Here is an 18,400-nt window from a genome sequence, read left to right as displayed (position 1 = left end):
GCCATCAACTTTACATTCTGCAGATACGCAAGAAAGCCACCCAGTAAGAGTCCCCAGTTTGTACCTGGTCCTGGGGTGGGCCAGGCAGGGTTCCTGCACCCGCCAACACATACAACTTATCTGGGGCCTGGATAAAACTGCAAATCCAGAGGCCTCACCTCAGATCTTCTGATATCAGAAAAATCTGGAGCCAGGACCCCATAAGCTGCATTTTAACAAAGAAGCCCTTCACAAAGGGAACTCTTCAAGACCCTGAGGTGATTCTCCTGTGTGAAGTCTGACACACTGGGGTGCACCGGTGGACAGACACCAAGGAATGGAAAGGGGCAATTCTTCCAACAGGCCTTGGCCATGTACCTTCCTTCACTCCCTTCACCTCATCAACGAAGCACAAGCTCCAGCATATCCGCCCTCAAGGATTTGGAGAAGATAAATTCAGCATGACATGTAAAGAGCCTTGGGCTTCTTACGGCAAGCAATGATGTAAACTAAAACATATCACCTTTTCAGATCATAAAATATTCTTTTAGGAGTGAAAAGAAGTCCTATCCCTAGGAGAAAAAGGCACCGCTGTAATTGAGATACATTCAAACTTATTTGATGATGCTTTCACTCATTTTCTTTTTCTTTTTTTTGAATAAGCCTGCAGCTTTACATCACACAGATAAAGACTACTTTCTTCCCCAGCTTCTACCAAATCTTGGATATCCACACATTTTGAGTAAAAGCTTAAATGGATTTATTTTACCAATTAAGACTCTCCTCTTTAAAAAAAAAATATGTGTGTGTATGTATATTATATATATGTACATATTATATATATATATGTACATATCATATATATATGATATGTACATATTATATATATATGTACATATCATATATATGATATGTACATATTATATACATTATACGTATATACACATATGTACATATTATATACAATATATGTATATTATATCATATATATCATATATCATATATATCATATATATATTCCAACTGCTGCCATATCTCTCCACAGCCAAGCTCTCCTATGAGCTCCAGACCCACAAATCTAACTGCCCACCTGACATGGAACCTGACTATCTCACACGCACCCCAAACTCAACTTGTCCAAACTAAACTCGTCATCCTCACCTCCCTCTAAAATTAAATTTTAGAAAAACATCTGGGTACTTAATGCCACAGAAGTGTACACTTATAAATGGTTAAGAGAAATTTCATGTTATTTAGCTACAATAAAAAGAAAAAAAACTGTTTAAATCTGGTCCTTCTCCATTAGCGCCTGTATCAGTAAACAGCACCAGGAGCCGCCCACAGCTCATGACGGAAACCTGATTCATGCGTGACCCCCGCCTTCCTCTCAGCCCACTGTACCCATCAATCGCCGTGTCTTAGAGAGTGTTAATCATCCCTCCCATGGTCGATTCCAACAGCCTCCTCACTGGTCCCACACGTCCCTGCTGGCCGCCTCTTAATTCCTGTTCCATAGGAAAACCAGAGTGAGTTTCTCAAACTGCGAAGTTAAATCATGTCACTCTCCTAGGACAGCCCTTCAGCCACTTCCCACTGCTCTAAGGACAAAGTCCCAAGTCCTTACCCTCATCTGCAAGAGCCTGCATTGTGTGACCCCCTACTGATCTTCCCTGCCCCTCTCCCGATCTCTCCAGCCCCAGTCCTTTCTGCACTGTGTTTCTCTGGGCACCAAGCTCTTTCCCCTGCCATGCGTACCCCCGTCCTTCATGTAACAGATTTCTGCTTCCCCTTCCAGTCTGAGCTCTGATGTCCCCTCCTCCAGGAAGCTCTCCTTGAGCCCCAGCTCCAAGGTTCCCCAACCTGGCACCTGGCACCGTTGACACTAGACCGATCGCTGATTCTGGGCAGGGGGAGGTGGTCCCGGGCACGAGGATTGCTCAGCCGCACTGGCTCAGAGGCCAGTGACCCTAACCCTTCCTGCCAAATCATCCCTGTGACCACCAGAAAGTCTCTAGCCCTTGACAAGTGTTCTCCCAGGGGCAAGATCACCCTCTGTTGAGAAACAGGACTCCAAACTCCAGGCTAAAGACCCTCCTGAGACACGCGTTCCCACAGCACCCCGAACTCCTCTGCCACACTGAGCACAGTGCAATTTGTCTCCGCATAATGTTCCTTCCCCTTGAGACTGCAAGTTCCACGGAGGGAAAGCCAGACCAGATCTGTCTCCTTCCTGCGATATCCTCAGTGCCTGACATATGGAGATACTCGACAGTTTTTGAATAAACGAACAAAAATTTCGAGGACAGGTCTTTCTTTCAATACTACTGTTGACATTTTCTAGTAGTGCAAATCAGCGTCTACACCGAATCGGGTTTCTCTGGGAGTGGCCTTGTGAAGAGAGCTTTGAAATATGGAATCAAGGGCGACTCTCAATCAGTAATAGATCTGATGAACCTCTGACACTCCCTAGAATTTTTCCTTTGTGTTGGGAAAGATGGAATTAATGCTCCTGTACACTGTTCTTAAGCAAGAATCTGGCAACACCAAAGATGAATCACCCATGTTACAAAGGGGCAAAATCTAGAACATTTGCAAATTCCCCGTAAATAATCCCTTTGTGCCTAGAAATTATGCCTGATTTATAATGTTTCTAATGAAAAGAAAAACAAACCACCTGGCCCTTCGTCGTCCAAATGAGGTCAATTACCAGGACTTGCTCAAGTACTGGGCCTACGATGCTTGCCTCAGAGCAAGTTAACAAAAGTTGACAGAAGGGTCAGGACAGTTCTTCCCCACCCTGGCCATCCCACCTGAAACAGTTGCTCTTCCCCCCCCCCTCCTTATATGCCCCCAGTTAAAGAGCTTGACTATTGGCTCTAGGCAAATGCCCTTGGGTCAAGTCTGTGACCAAGGGGGCTGCACCAACTTGAGGCCCAGACTACCCATCCAGATGGGTAAAACCTGTATCAGTCATATCTGTTATAAGAAATAAGAGGGTTTAAAAATATATAAAAATAAAAATAACAATAAAAACACCTGGGATCAGGTCTGATTCTTGGTGTCCCAAAATGTCTAATTCACTGCAGTGAAAAGAATCTGAGCAAGAACTGGACCAGAATGAAAAATCATCCCTAACTTTGGCAGATGCTAAGAAATACAATCCTGAATCATAAAGAGGAGAAACAGGGATAAGAAAGATAAAAGTTAGGGGCGCCTGGGTGGCTCAGTCGGTTGAGTGTCCAACTTCGGCTCAGGTTATGATCGCGCGGTCTGTGAATTCGAGCCCCACGTGGGGCTCTGTGCTGACAGCTCAGAGCCTGGAGCCTGTTCTGTGTCTCCCTCTCTGCCCCTCCCCTGCTCATGCTCTGTCTCTCTCTCTCTCTCTGTCAAAAATAAATAAACATTTAAAAAAAAGAAAGATGAAAGTATCTTATTTTACCATTGGTTCAAATGAGCTTCTTCACAGATGTTATCGATTAGGATTAGGCTGGCTGCGTGTAATCGAAAACCCAAACAACTGAGGCTTAAAGAAGACAGGGGTTTATTTTTAATATCATGCCCAACAAGTCCGGAAATAAGTGACCCAGGACTGGCATGGTGTCCCACATCCATCTAGCACCCAGGTGGTGTTATCCTTTCTGCTATACTGTCCTTACTACTCGCTTCTGTCTTCAAGGTCACCTCATGGTCACAAGATGGCCACCACGGCTCCAGCCATCAGATTTACAGACAATGGGAAGGAAGATGAAACAAAGGCAAAAAAAAAAAAAAATGCAATTTAAAAAAAGCCAGCATCCGAGCTGGGTCAGCCGCCATTACCAAGAGACCCACCCAAAAATCTCAATAGATAACTCAGTGGCTAACCCTGCTTTGCAAGGGCCACTGAGAAATGTGTTTTCGCCACACTGCCACTGCCGCCGCCGCCACCACATTCCTCCACCCTTTCCCTCACTCCCTGTATTATTAGTCAGCTAGAGCTGCCATAACAGAAACCACAGACTGGGTGGTTCGAACGGCAGAAATTTACTCCTCACAGTTCTGGAAGCTAGAAGTCCCAAACCAAGGTGCCAACGGGGTTGGTTTCTGCAGAGACCCCTTTCCCTGGCTTGTAGGTAGCAGTCTTCTTACGGTGTCCTCACATGGCCTTTTCTCTGTATGCATCCCTGGTGTCCCTTCCTCTTCCGAGAAGGATAAGGACGATAAGGACACAGGCCCTGTTGGATTTGGGCCCCACCCTTATGACATCATATAACCTTAATTATACTCCTTGAAGACCCTATCTCCAAATGCAGTCAGGTGACACTCCTGATTATCTAACGGGCTTTCTTAGTCTGGAAAAAGAAGGAACCAAGGGTTACTGGGTAAGCAGAGAGCAGTCTCTGCCACAATAGATCAGTCTGTTAAAACTGTAAGAAATGGCAAAGTTCTGGTATTTTATCTAGTCTATGCCTCCTGTTTTCTAGGAGAAAACAGAGCTCAAACTCACTAGAAGCCACACAGCGGCTGGCGCAGAGGTGTGAATAAATCTGATTCTAGAACTGGCACTGGACTTTAGAATTGAAGTTACAGTGAATTTGATCTGTATAATCATATGGATTTAAAATAAATTTTCTATATTGACTCTTCTCTGAAAACTCAAATGAATATGCTACAGTTTGTGGGAAAACTAAACTATATATACCCAGGCCAAACTTCTAAGGGGATATTTAGAGTATTTTTCACCCATCAGGATTGTTCACATGCGTCAGAACTCCTGTCATAATCTCTCGTTTTAGCAAGATTCCAAGATTCCTGATTTCGAGATTTACAGAGCGGGCACCGCATCTTTTTACGTCTTGGTGCTCCCCCAACACCACCAAAGCAGAGCTCAATAAACTGAACCCGTGATTTACTTCAGACCTCGAAGAACACAGCTTCCTGTATTTTTGAAATCCATTAAAGCCAGTTCACAGAGCCAAATGTCTCCCAGGGACCTTTTAATAGGTTTTACGTCTTATTTATTGTGCTTATCTGACAACTTCACAATGTTAATAGACATCTCTAAAAATGTGTTGACATTCTGGTTCATTCTGACTGTCCTTTAACGTACTATCAAGTTTGGGCAGTGCAGCTATTCCCTTAAGTGCAGTGCAAAATAGATACGTGTAGCAATACATTTAAATGTGTTTCAGCCCATATATTGAATATATTATATACAAATATTATATCCCCAGTACAGCATTATAAAGTGTAGTGCTATAAATAGAATGCCAATTTCGGCTACCACCCACCCCATTTGCTTAGGTGCAAAACTCCCAGGCAGCAAGCCAAGTGATGCAGCCAAGAGTCACCTAGTCAACCTCCCACCCCTGCAACCTCCCCTTCCCCCAGGGCTGCCCTGGCCAGCGATGCATTCTTCCACTGAAGCAGATCTCCAAGTTTAGTTGCTCACCACCGTCAATTACAGCTTTCTCTGCCCAAGGTGCCCGAATGCTTTTAATTGCATTGTTGCTTACTTAATCATGCATGTGAACAATTAATTAACAATTAATCTCACTAGATTTTCCCACACGTAGTGAGCACCTATAGAAATGCCGGGGGCGGGGACACAAAAAAGGCCCCTATTCGAAGAGTTTAAATCCAAATTAAAAAAACGTGCTGTAAAGGTTCCGGTGGGCTACCAAAAAGCAATGTGCAATAACGCTACGTCTTTTCCTAAGTTGCACCATTCTGCCATTTCTAAAAATCTGAAATTACTGCCTTTTAACCGACTGGAAACCCAAAAGTCCGGGTTAGAGGACAATAACCCTGAGAACACTGAAAAGGGAGCAATTCTTCCCCCAAGCTTTCAACCTTGAACAAGTCTCATCATAAACGTCCATTACGGTGATTTTTTTTTTTTTAACTTCTGCCCCATCCTTTTACGATACGGTGGAGAAAATACTCTTGCGAGGAGAACGGGAGGAAAAAAGGGAAGGGGCATAACGGCAGCAGCAGACCCGACAAGCATTGTCTCCAGAAGTGTTCTCTGATTTTCCCCCATAGCGACCCAAGATTGGGGAGCGTCCCCACCGCCTCCCCCACGCCACGACCGCACACACTGAGGGCCCAAACGGGCACCCCGATCCTCCCTTGCTGGCCCAGGACTCCGCAGAAGGCGCTGGTGCCAAGTTGGCGTCTCAGCCCGGGAGACCAGAGCACGGCCGGAAGACCCCGCGGACGTGGGGGGGGACACCGTCCCTCGCCCCCGCCCGCGGGGCGCGGGGGTGCGGCACGAGCGAGCGGCCCGGACGCCGGGCCACCCGCTCGCCTCCAGCCGGCGGCGCCCACGCGGGGCGAGCGGGGCGCGCGGGGCAGGCGGGACGCGGGCGGAAGGCAGGGGGGCGGGACCGCGGCCGCCGCTTCCCTCCTCTCAAAGTTTCTCGCAGTTGCACATTTACTCAGCGCTTCCTGTGGGGGTGAGCGCCTCGCCCTCCCGGCTCGGCCGGCCGCCAGCTCCCGGCGGAAGGAGGCGGGCAGACGCGAGCGGGGCCGGGGCGGCGGCGGGACCCAGCGAGCCGAAAGGGGCCGGGCGCGGCGCGCCCCGGGGTCCCGGAGAGCCGGGTCCCCCCCACCCGGACGCCGCGAGGGGGCGCTGCCGCCGGCGCGGCGGGGACGGGACGGCGGGACGCGGGCGCCCGCGGGGCAGGGCTGGGCCGCCCGCCGCCTCCTCCCGCGCGCGGACGCGGGGCGCGGGCGGCAGCGCCCGGGAAGCCCACGCCTCTCCGGTGCGCGCCCGGGCCGCCCGCTACTTACCCAGGGAGCAGGTGAGGAGCGAGAGCAGCGCCGGGAGTGCGAGGCGGCGGCGGCCGCGGCCGGCGGGCGGCAGCATCCCAGCGGCGGGGACCGTGCGCCCTGCTGGAGCGCGGGGACGGGAGACGCGCGGGGAGCGGAGCTGCGCCGCTACCGCTGCCGCCCCTGCCGCCGCGGCTGACCCTTCTCCGCCGGCTCCCCTCCTCCCTCCTCGGGCTCCGCCGCGCCGGCTCCGGTCGCGCCCTCTGGCGGCCGGCTTGGGGAGCGTCCCCGTGCCCGTTCCAGCGCCTGCCTGGCCCGCGGCTGTGCCCGCGGTCTCGCCACGCGGTGTGGGTAGAGGTGGCTGCACCTCCGCAGCGACCCTAGCCTCTGCTCCCTCCGGTCGTTAGTCTCCACTCCTTTTCTCCCTCTTCTCCCTTACCTGGACCCCATCTTCTGCCTTCCTGTCCCCCCCCCCACTTCTCTGTCACCTCCCTTTCCGGGATCTCCAGGAGTAGGTCAGTAGTTACCCTTCTCGCTCCCAAAGTGGGGGACGGGAGAAGTGGGGGGGGGGGGACAGGAAGGAAAGGAGAAGGACTTTTTCCTCCCTGCTAACGTACCATCGGCCATTAAAAAAAAATCAATAATTCAACTCTTAATATTGTTGGCACCAGTGTTCTACTTTGATGAAGGTGTTTTTAATCAGCTCAACTAATTTACTTAATATCCCCCTTTAATGGGCTTTGGCCAAGAGCTTAGGCCTGGAATTTGGCTTTCAACAGAAGTTTGTGTAAATGTAATTTCGTGTAAATGTAATTTTAAGCGGTTCACCGTAATGGAAGAGGGAGGGTGTAGTTTTTTTCAAAACGTATGATAAAAATTGATATACAGAGAAGTGGAGTGACGCGTGTAAGCTTCATGTGGAGAGACCCTCTTGTCCCCATGGGACTGTTCAGGGGCTTCCCTCCCCAGCCAGGAGACGTGGAAGCCCTGGCCAGGTCTGGCCCCCTTGTGCTGTGTGGTGGGCAGAGGAGGAAAGCAATAACCGAGAACTCTGAATCCCCTCTAATGGTTCTTCACTGCTTTGTGCCTCCCCCAAGCCTTGACTCCTTTCTCTCTCCTAGAAAGCATACAGGACCAAGTGCCCATCACCCACCTGAGATTAGACCCACCTGAAGCCTGTGTGGGTGTTTTCATTCATACCTCATCCTATTTTTTGGATGCCTACTCTGGGCCTGCAACGGTGCTAAGCACACCGGCACCTTCCACACGGACAGGCCACTGTTCACCCACTCGCTAAAAGTTAAAAGAAGACCGGTGCCAGGTGGTGGGCATACAAGTAAGGTGTTAGGATGATAGCGAAGCAGGTGCTGAATAAATGCTTGTTGTGTTGAGCCTTATAAAAGTGGAGACCATCGAGGGGCTTAGCCTTGAATGCGTTAGGATAATATTGTTGTTTGCCCAACGTGCAACACCTGCTGCGAGTGCTTTAACAAGGACGTCTAGAGACTGTGGGTTTTCTCTCTGGTTCGTACCGACTTCTTGAAACTGAATACCTTGTGTGTCGTCCATTTTGCGTGAATGCAAATGGCGCGATCTTGTTATTCAGCCAGGGTTTGTGGCTACATGTCAATAACTATCCTTCCTTTCTTTTTTTTTTTTTTTTTTTTTTTTAGTGAAGCTTCTTTTCAAATTCATGGTTGACTGCCTCGATCCCTTTTATCTTCTAAAACCTGCCTGCCTGGTTAAAAGTTCTAGAAGGTTTCCAGCGTCCAAAGCTGTTCAGCGTTCTTCAGAGAAAACATCCTGCCACATGTATTTGATTTTGAGTATCAAAACAAGATGTGTTTAAAAAGAACAGAAGCCTAATAATTAAGCAGCTTACTTACCAGGTATGTGTTCAAATAATTACTCCACGTTTCGTAACGGGCAACTCTTAAGTGCTCAATCAACGTTCTCACCAAAATGCACCACGTGAGAATATTTTGTGTGCGGGAACAAGGTGTGGGAAATGGAGCCCCAAAGACAACAGGGAGCACACTCTGTTTAAGTAACAAATCTGCCCCAGTGTTCTTCCGTTCCACAGTAGACATAGATAAATGGCACGTTACAAAGCTCCATAACTCACATTTTAAAAAGGATTACCTTTCACTTACTCTGGTCATATGATAAATGGACTTCCTGGAAGTTCCCTCTCCCAAAAACAAGTTGAAAGTTAACTGAAACAAAATGTGCTCATGAGGACACTAACAGATACGTGGTTAGGCACCCCTTGCCTCAGTGCCTCTTCTGCTATTTGAAACACCAACTGTAAGGGGACCACTCTCCATGCAAATGCGTAAATCTCGTAAACTCTAAGATTGTGATATGAAAAAAGAGCATGCCTTATCTCTGTCTTCCTGGGGGTCACGCATCTTAATTCCAGATGCCACCCCCATATTGACCCCTGAAAGTATGCCCCTCCCCTGTGCGGAAATGAAGCAAGGAGTCCCCTCTTTCTGGGGAGGAGGGCCTGTTACAACATAATTAAAACAGTCTGGTAATTTTTAAAAGAATTTTCTAAATTCCACAGAAGAATATAAAGACCTATGCACAAAACCATAGATAGCCAAATAATCTAATAAGCAAGCTCCAAACAGATGGTTTCTGAGCTTATACTAACTATAGACCCAGATGCCAGAATCCGTTCATTTAACTGATAGTGAATGGTTTCTAGCCCACGTGTCCATTGCTAAGGCTTTGGATGCAAAGCATAAAACATGGCATTGAGTACAAACTCACAGTCCAGTTAGGGAGATAAAAATGTTCCTAAGTAATTTTTTTGCCCTGTGATAAATGCTACAGTACAGGTGGATGGAAACACTTTGGAACATACAGAGGGGGAAAACAAAATGGTGGCCATGGGAATCCATCAGTAAGGCCAAAGTGACTTGTGCAGGGTCTTAAAGGAGACCTAGGATCCTGGGCTGAGAAAAGGAGGAAAGGCGTCCCAGGCAGAGACACAACACGCACAAAGCAGATCAGTCTAAAGAAGTTTGGTGGGCTGTGAAGCGGCCATAGGGTGGCCCAGGCTTCATGCCCAGCCCTCTCCCCATCTGCTACCTCTCTCCCACGGCTTGCAAGTTCCCATAGCAGCAAAGACCAAGGGACAGATTCCAACTCTCTGCTCTAGGGCCCTCTCACCTTCAGGAGAGCCGTTTTCTTCGCACACAGAGAAGTGGCCTTAGGGATTCTTTTCAAAAACCTAAAATCAAGCCTAGGGTCTGACAGTGGACTAGAATGTCCAAAACTGGATCTCTAGGACATAAGGTCATTGTAAATCAGACCCATGATGTAACCACCTGGCCAGTCATGCCAGTCATCCCCAGAATCCGTGCACACCTGGTAACAGGAGAGCAACGCGTCACTTCACCTGATGCTTTAAGCTTTAGGGAAGCAAGAGAATCTTTACTGCCTGTGGGAGAAGTGTAAGACAGGAAGAAGAGACACACAGCAAGAAACTTCATGGTTCAGAGTAGATCCAGTGGCCACAACCTCCCCCTGCAGCAGGTGCTCAAGAGGAACACCCTGATAACACAAATAAGGGGGCCTCTCCAAAGCCCTAGAGGAGCCGGTCTCACTTTGCTTCCAAAGCTAGTCAAAAGCCATAGGTGAAACCTATCAAGCCAGACTTTCAAACAAGACTTTTAGCCCAAGAGGCTTCACCGCAGGATTCTTAACAAACCAACAGCCCTGAACCAAGATCCAGGAAACAAAAGTTACGGTCTCAGCAGGCCCCCAGGACAAGCTCACCAATCCAAGGCTATTACCATTGGATTTTCTGTTCTTTTGAAGGTACCGTGTGGTACAAACACTTCTCTGAAGGAAAAAAAAAAAAAAAAGCTACCCCCTAGAAACTTCTGAACAGAAGTAGATCATCTGCTTTTGTTCTTCTTTCTGGAATCACATATCCTCCAGTTTTCAGTAAGATTAGGGATTGCTCCTGATAGCTGTATCAACATGAGCAATGGGAAATGTCTGCGTTTGAGTTTTTTTGAAGCAATTTAAGTATATTTTATCTCCTCTGTGATCCATTCTTTTTTTTTTCCTTGAAAGAGAGAGAGAGAGAGACAGAGTACGAGTGGGGGAGGGGCAGAGAGAGAGGGAGACAGAATCCACAAAGCAGGCTCCAGGTTCTGAGCTGTCTGCACAGAGCCCAACTTGGGGCTCGAACCCGTGAACCACAAGATCATGACCTGAGCCAAAGTCGGACACTTAACCGACTGAGCCACCCAGGCGCCCCTCTAGGATCCATTCTTAATAGTCAATTTATTTAAACTAAAATAATAATAATAATAATAATAACAATAATAATAATTCACCCATGTCTCCTATCCCCCACCCATTACCTCTGGAAACCGATCTATTCTCTGCATCTATGAGCTTGTTTATTTTTTTTATATATACATATATTTTTTAGTCTCTGCATATAAAAGAGATCATACAGTATTTGTCTTTGTCTGACTTATTTACTCAAAGTCCATCCATGTTGTTGCAAATGGCAAGATGTTATTCCTTTGTGTGGCTGAATAATTTTATTCTTTTTTCATTACCCATTCATCTATCAGTGGACACAGGTTTTTTCCATAGCTTGGCTATTGTAAATAATGCTGCAATGAACATTGGGGTGCAGATACGTTTTCCAATTGGTTTTCGTTTCCTTTGGATAAATACCCAGAAGTAGAGTTGCTGAATCCTATGGTAGTTGTATTTTTACTTTTTTGAGGAACCCTTATACTGTTTTCCATAGTGGCTGTGCCAGCTTACATTCCCACCAACAGTGGGATCCCCACTACTTCCAGACGACCGGATATTAAATGTAGAAAACGCTGAAGACTCCATCAAAAAGCTTAGAACTAATACAAAAAATTCAGTAAAGTTGCAGGATATAAAATAAGTATACAAAAATCTGTTGGGTTTCTATACACTAATAATTCGCCATCAGAAAGAGAAACAATCCTGTTTACAATTGCATCAAAAAGAATAAAATACCTAGTAATAAATGTAACCAAGGAGATACAACCCTATTTGTTAGAAATTACCAGAAATTAATGAAAGAAAATGAAGAAAACATAAACAAATAAATAAATAATAGCTATGTGGTGCTTTTATTAAGACTTTTATTAAGAACAGAAGGTGTGGGTCATAAATGCACAGCAGCTTACATGAAATGTGTTGGTGTTTTGGGTGCTGTTGCCAATAAATAGTCATTTCTTTTACAACAGCTGCTTTCAGGTGTAGGATCCTGGTTAATAAACTCAACAAAACGAACACAATTCTTCTCCACTTATCCATCAATAAACATGTCAGAGAGTAACGGCAGGTAGGAGGCCCCCACAGGACCTGCTGAGGTTGGGAAGAGAAACGCGTTTCCTGGGGAGATCACAGTCTGGTGGAGAGGACCGAGATGCGCATGAGTAGCCATGAGCTTGTGTAGAATATGGAAAGCACTCTAAGAAGCATCTGAACAAAGTATGACAAATGCAGGGAGAAGGTTAGCACATCCACCTGCGGGGCGGAAGAAGGTCTCGCACACGGGGAGTTGAACTGCGGGTGAAGGGTCAAAGGCGCTGTCTGCAACGAGAGAAGGTGAGAAGGGCATTGCAACAGAGAGAACAGGGCGGCCAGTAACATGGAAGCTGGGAGCTACGAGTTCAAAGACAGGAGTTCAGTTTGGCCGGCACATAGGGAATATGAAGGAGAAGCCAGTTCGGGCTGCCTTGAGGAGGACGTTAAATGCCATGCTAAGGAGATTGACCTTCCGTTGAGTGTTGCAGGAAGGACAGTGGAGAGATGGGAAAGGTGTTTCAGTGGTAATGACAAAACCCTCCACCGTGACACCGTAGCTTCTAAGGCCTGTCTTGTGTCCTAAGTCTGCAACCGCTGTCAGAAAACCCGGTACATAATGTTCCCTGTTCATGTGTGTTGTGTCCTGATTGCATGAAAGGGCTGTGCTGTGAAAAAATTAATTCAACGGTAACATTTTGGATGAATTGGAGAGAGGAAGGAAAAGCAGAAAGAATGGTTAAAAAAAAAAAAAACCAAACAGCACACCCGAAACTGATATAATTACTTTCAACTATGTGACTTCATTTAACCCTCACAAAAAATATACATAAAAGGGCTATTCTCCTTGCTTTGCAGAGCGGTAAAGTGAATCTCAGGCGGGTCAAACCCCAACAGCCAGAACTGCCTTTGGTGGCAGTTTCTTTCCACAAAGTTGTGCTCTTTAACCAGGGTGGCAGCAGCAGGAAGAGAAGGGATCACTGTGAAGACGTGACAGAGGGCAGATCAACCATCCAGTTCTCGTGGGTGAACAGCTATGGGCTGGAGCGAAGAGACCACAGAAGGAGACGGACGGAGCAATGAACTAAAACAGAGATCGGCCAGAGGAGCGCGTTGGTAAGAGAAACAAATGGAAGTTCATCATTACTACCATTATTACTGAGAGCTCACCCTCACAGAATCGACAGCCTCACAGTCATAGCTAATATTTAATAAACACGTATACACCAGGTACTCAGCCAAGGGCTTTACAGGCATTACTTCTCGTTAAATAACATTTTGTTCAGTTCTCAAGACGATTAGTTCACGCAGCTCTCAAAACTTTCTGTGACAACACTAACATGTTATTTGCTTTTTAATCTGTGTTGAATTTCCACCAATGGTGAAAAGCAGCACAGGTCAAAGTGCTATTGTATTGGCTCAGCGCTAATCAAGGCAGTGGTAACGGCAACACAAAAGCCAAGTTACCGCTTAACGGAACAGTACGAATTACTAATCTTATTAAATGACGCCCTGAGTACATGCCTTTTTGATATTTTGTGTGGCGAAACTGAGGTGTGGCGTCAAAGGACTTCTCCTATATATCAAACTCTGACATCCTCTCAAGAAAAAGCATTCGTGTGATCACTGAACCGAATGCTTGTTTTTTTCCCCCTGCACAACACCATTGTTAGTTGATAGACTGACAAACCATGGCTCTTCAACCTCGGGGACCGGGCACACATTTTCTCAAAAAGAAACAAAGTGAGCCTGTCACTTCCAGGAAAAAATAACAGATGGCATTCGTTGCCAACGATAAAATTCAGGCTTTGACATGAAACTTGAATTTTGGAAAACTCGTGTCTGCCACCATGAGCCTAGTAGCCTCCCGATCCTTAAAGACTTTTCCATGAGATCAAAGGTGGTATTAAGAAATGTAATTTTCTTTCTGATATCCTATACTGATGCATGTCAACGTTGGGAAGACGCGCCTACTTCCGTGAGACAGTATTTTCCGAATGACTTGCGTATGATGTTACAAAATCAAGAATGGGTTTTAGAAAGTGCTATTCAAAGTAAAAGACCAATGAGTTTTAACGTAACACAGTACAAAATTCACTGATATGGCTTCAGATTCCATGCTGCAACTAATGTTTGAGAAACTCCCAATTATCTCGAGTTTTGGTGTTTAAATGTCTGGGGCACCTGGGTGGCCCAGTCGGTTAAGCATGTGACTTCAGCTCAGGTCATGATTTCATGGTTCATGAGTTCGAGCCCCGCATCAGGCTCCGGGCCATGGAGCCTGCTTCGGATTCTCTCTCTCTCTCTCTCTCTCTCTCTCTCTCTCATTCTCTGCCCCTCCCTCATGTGCACACATGCTCTCTCTGTCTCTCAAAAAATAAATCAGTAAATAAATAAGCATTTTAAGAAGAATGCAGTTAAATGGAAAGATTATTGGGGCACCCGGGTGGCTCAGTCAGTTAAGCACTCAATTCTTGATTTCAGCTCAAGTCAGGAACTCACGTTTGGTGAGTTTGATTCCTGCTGGGCTCTGCACTGACAGCATGGAGGATGCTTGGGATTCTCTCTCTCTCCCTCTCACTGCCCCTCCCCTGCTTGTTCTCTCTCTCTCTTTCTCAAAATAAATAAATAAATTTTAAAATAAATAAATCACTTAAAATCCCTTCGTTTTTCAACTAGGTATCTGTGAAGCTGGGTTTTCTTCACTTCATCCAAAACAATGTGTCCCACCAGATAAAATAAACAAGCAAATATGAAAATAATCCACTCATCTTCAGACATCAAAGAATGTACAAAAATGTGAAATAATGACATTCTTTTTATTTTTTTTCTTTTGGAAAATATAGTTATTTATCACCAAAAATATGTATATGAACAGATGATGGGTTAAGTGTTGTTATTTTTTACCTATTAATATGTTTCACTTCCTTGCTCTTATATCTAAAATAGTACTTATAGATATGACCCACGTAAACAAAAGTTCTTCAGGGTTATTAATAATTTTTAAGACTACACAGGGGTCCTGAGACCAAAAAGGTTGCAAACTGCCAGGTCAGGACATACAACTTGTAAACGGGGCGCCAGTACTCAAACCAGGGGGTGACTCTAAAACCCTCTCTCTTACCCTGAATTGCTCGCTATTTAGTTTTAGATTTATTGCATTTGAAGTCCCAAATTTCCAAGGATCCCATTTTGGCTTTCAGTTACCTAATTAAACCTCTAATCGTCAGGGACTTAAAATAAGCATCAGGTACATGGGCCAAGTTACGTCGTGGTACCAAACAACCCGAAAACCTCACTGGCTTACAATTACAAAAGTCCTGCCAAGTCCGCTGCTGGCCCAGGTGACCCTCCAGGCCAGCTGTGCTCCATTGTCAGTGATCTCAGGCTGCCTGCCATCTCAACTCAAGTTCTCTTCCAGGGTCATTGTTGCAGTACAGGCGCCTGCCGGAAAGCTACCCCTCCCCCCCCCACACACACCCCAAGTCAAAGGCTTCCAGCAACAGTGAACAGACATCTCGGCTCAGGTTTCCCTGCAGGGTGGGGCAGGTGCTGTCCTCATGGCCGGAACAGAGTAGAGCTGGATGCTGTTGACTACTGTCCAGCATCAACACCCTGTGTGCCCCCCATCCTCCACCACCCCAGTGTCTGCTCTGAGGAGATGCTAGAGGGCATGAGCAAGGGTCAGTTTTCAGAATTTTGCCTCTGCCCTTCAGAAACTCACAATTTACTCTAGAAAGGAAAGATGAAGACTACACGTATGTCTCCGTAGCTGACCTGTGTACCGTTCTTGAGTTTTTATCGAGTAACCACGAAAATAATCGCTGAACAAGGCAGCTGGAGGAGGAGTCCAGATGAATCGAACAGTTTTGAGTGCTCTCGGGGAAAAAAGAAAACTCTGGCTCGGGTGATCAAGGACAATTGCAGGGAGAAGGTAGGATTTGAATAGAGGTCATGAAATGAGGGAAGGATCCAAACTGATAGAACTAGAAAAGGGGTAGGGGAGAAAAAGACATAAAGTTCAGTGAAATCAGAGACGTATTTGCAAGAGGGCCAATAGACTAATGCGGTGGCAACGGTGGATAATGTCCAAAGATGTATTGGTAACATACAAAGATGGGTACCAGGGGTGAGCAGACAGGAAGCTGTAGCAAGCCCAGGAGGGGGGCACTGGCCCCAGTGAGGGCTCAAGTCCCTGGGAAGAGACGATAAAGCTGCCAAGGGCCCAAGGAGGGAGGTCACAGGGCCCCGAGGACTTCTCATCCATCAACAAGGAAAACGTTAGGCTTAAAGATACAGACAACATTTATTTTAATCAAAAAAGCTAGAACCAAAATAGAAGCAAATATTTGTCTCTCTTTTTGCTAAAGATGTACTTCCTTTGTAATTGCCCAACTTCTAGAATGATAAAATAGCTGTGGGGCAAATGAAAATACAACTTTCAGAACTAGCATTTCAGCAGCTTTAAGTCAAGCGGATGTTGGAATATCTCGCTGAAATTAAATGGTCAGGGCTTGCAGAGGTAGGCAGGTCCTCCGTTTTTGTGTTTTCCCGCTTTGTAACATCTACTGGCATCTACTTTTTGAGGGATAAAAAATGGAAGAGAAGAAAGAAGGAAAGGCCAGATCTTGAGGTGTGTGCGATGTCTGCTCAGGGGAGCTGTCCGGACTCGCCGAGGCCCTCGGGGGTGAGCTGAGAGCGGGAAGAAACTCAAGAGGTACAGCAGTAATGGAAGAGAAGGGATTACGAGGAGACACATTGCAGGCATCAAATTTAAAGGACCTCTGAAAGATTGAAGTCAACACATTCTCCTTTCCCTGCTCCCTGCATGATAACATTTCTTAGTTCATTTAAATGTTTGAGGTAAAATCATAGACTGTATAACGCTAGAACAGAGTGACGAAGTTGAAGCAAGATGGTTGAGGCCTTGAATGGCAGGCTTGCAAAAGTGTCCTTTCTCCAGTAGTCAAGAGGAAACCATGGCGTTGTGGAGAGGCTGACGCTCACGGAGGTAGCCCATGAAGAAGTCTCTGGTGGCAGATTCTAGGATACACCGGAGAGAGTACAGACAGATGGCAGTGAGGTAGGTTGAAGGCCATGACCACAGTCCATGCATAAGTCAGTAAAGAGCTGAACTAGAACCGGGACTGCAGAATTCGAATGGAACGTGAACACGAGAGTTATCGTGAAGGATAAGTCAGAAAGATTCAGGATTAGCCAGAAGGAACGAAACATGATTCCGAAGTTTGGAAACCTCGCAGCTAAGTACCATGGTGAGATAAACGAGGGAAAAGAATGCATCGATGTCAAAGATTTCAGTTTTCTGGCAAGTTGTATTTGAGGCGAGGGTGGGCCGTCTAAACAGAAATGTTCTGTAAGCAGATAGACGGGTGGACGGGAACTCGGAGAAGGGGGAGTGGCTGAAACACAGATTTGAAAGGATCCACAAAAGAATTGGAAGAAAAGAACAATCGCGGGAGCCAATAAGAAAAGAGAGAGAGTGGCAAACGGTAGGACCCCGAGCTAGGGACACCATCCTGCGGGCTGTTTTTTCCCATCTTGAGAGCAAACAGTGGGTGTCTTTTGCGACACCACCTTCCAGCTCTCTGACAACAGCTGGGTGTCCAACAGTCCCATTCCATTCTGACACCACCCGCCATCCACCTGTAGGTTAAAAGGCTCCCACAGACTGCCCCCACTTCAGATGCCAGTTGCAAGTACAGGGTCACCCTATTTCTGGCGGATAGGCCACAAATCTGGGTTCCTACAGTCTCCTCCTCCCTTTCAATAATTTGATAGAACTCACAGAACCCAGAAAGGCACTTCACTTAGGTTTACCAGTCTCTTGTAAAGGATACAAATGAACAACCAGATGAAGAGGTGAGGTACAAAAGGATGCCAAGCACGGAGCTTCTGTCCTCGTGGAGCTGGGGCGCCCTGCCCCCCCCCCCCCCCCCAGCACATGGATGTATTCACTCACTCGGAAGCGCTCCAAATACCATCATTCGGGGGCTTAACGGGGGTTTCATCTCGCGGGCATGATTGATTAAATCACTGGCCATTTGGTGATTAACTCGATCTCCAGCCTCTAGCCTCAATCTCTTTTCTCCCCAGAGGTTGGGCTGAGAGGTAGGGGGGAGAGGCAGTGAGGATTGGGGCTTCTAATCAAGGCTTGATCTTTCTGGCAACCAGACTTCTGTCCTGAAGCCGTCTAGGGGATCCCTAAGAAACACCTCAACAAAAGAAACTGCTGTCATTCTTATCACTCAGGAAATCCCAAGGGTTTTAGGAGCTCTGTGCCGGGAACCAAGGAAAACCGAGTCGCTTTGCTACTTTTGGGAAATTC

General features: G+C 46.6%; 1 protein-coding gene across 1 annotated transcript; it reads left to right on the top strand.

The window, feature by feature from the left end:
* The first annotated feature begins 2,863 nt into the window (after positions 1-2,863).
* Positions 2,864-11,860, top strand: LOC128311923 (collagen alpha-1(I) chain-like). Its single transcript, XM_053205565.1, has 3 exons — positions 2,864-2,933; positions 6,103-7,247; positions 8,406-11,860. Exons 1-2 carry the CDS (start codon positions 2,864-2,866, stop codon positions 7,137-7,139), a joined length of 1,107 nt encoding a protein of 368 aa, XP_053061540.1. The 3' UTR covers positions 7,140-7,247; positions 8,406-11,860.
* Positions 11,861-18,400: the final 6,540 nt, after the last annotated feature.

The sequence above is a fragment of the Acinonyx jubatus genome, chromosome A1 (genome assembly GCF_027475565.1).
Source record: "Acinonyx jubatus isolate Ajub_Pintada_27869175 chromosome A1, VMU_Ajub_asm_v1.0, whole genome shotgun sequence".
Taxonomy (NCBI): domain Eukaryota; kingdom Metazoa; phylum Chordata; class Mammalia; order Carnivora; family Felidae; genus Acinonyx; species Acinonyx jubatus.
The sequence above is the reverse complement of the archived record's forward strand: the minus strand, read 5'-3'. Positions and strand labels throughout refer to the sequence as shown.

Bases quoted from the DNA above. Each gene is read 5' to 3' on its own strand.
- LOC128311923 (XM_053205565.1), top strand. From the start codon at position 2,864: ATGCCCTTGGGTCAAGTCTGTGACCAAGGGGGCTGCACCAACTTGAGG. The intron at 2,934-6,102 runs GTAAAACCTGTA...TTGCTGGCCCAG, and splicing joins CAGACTACCCATCCAGATGG to GACTCCGCAGAAGGCGCTGG.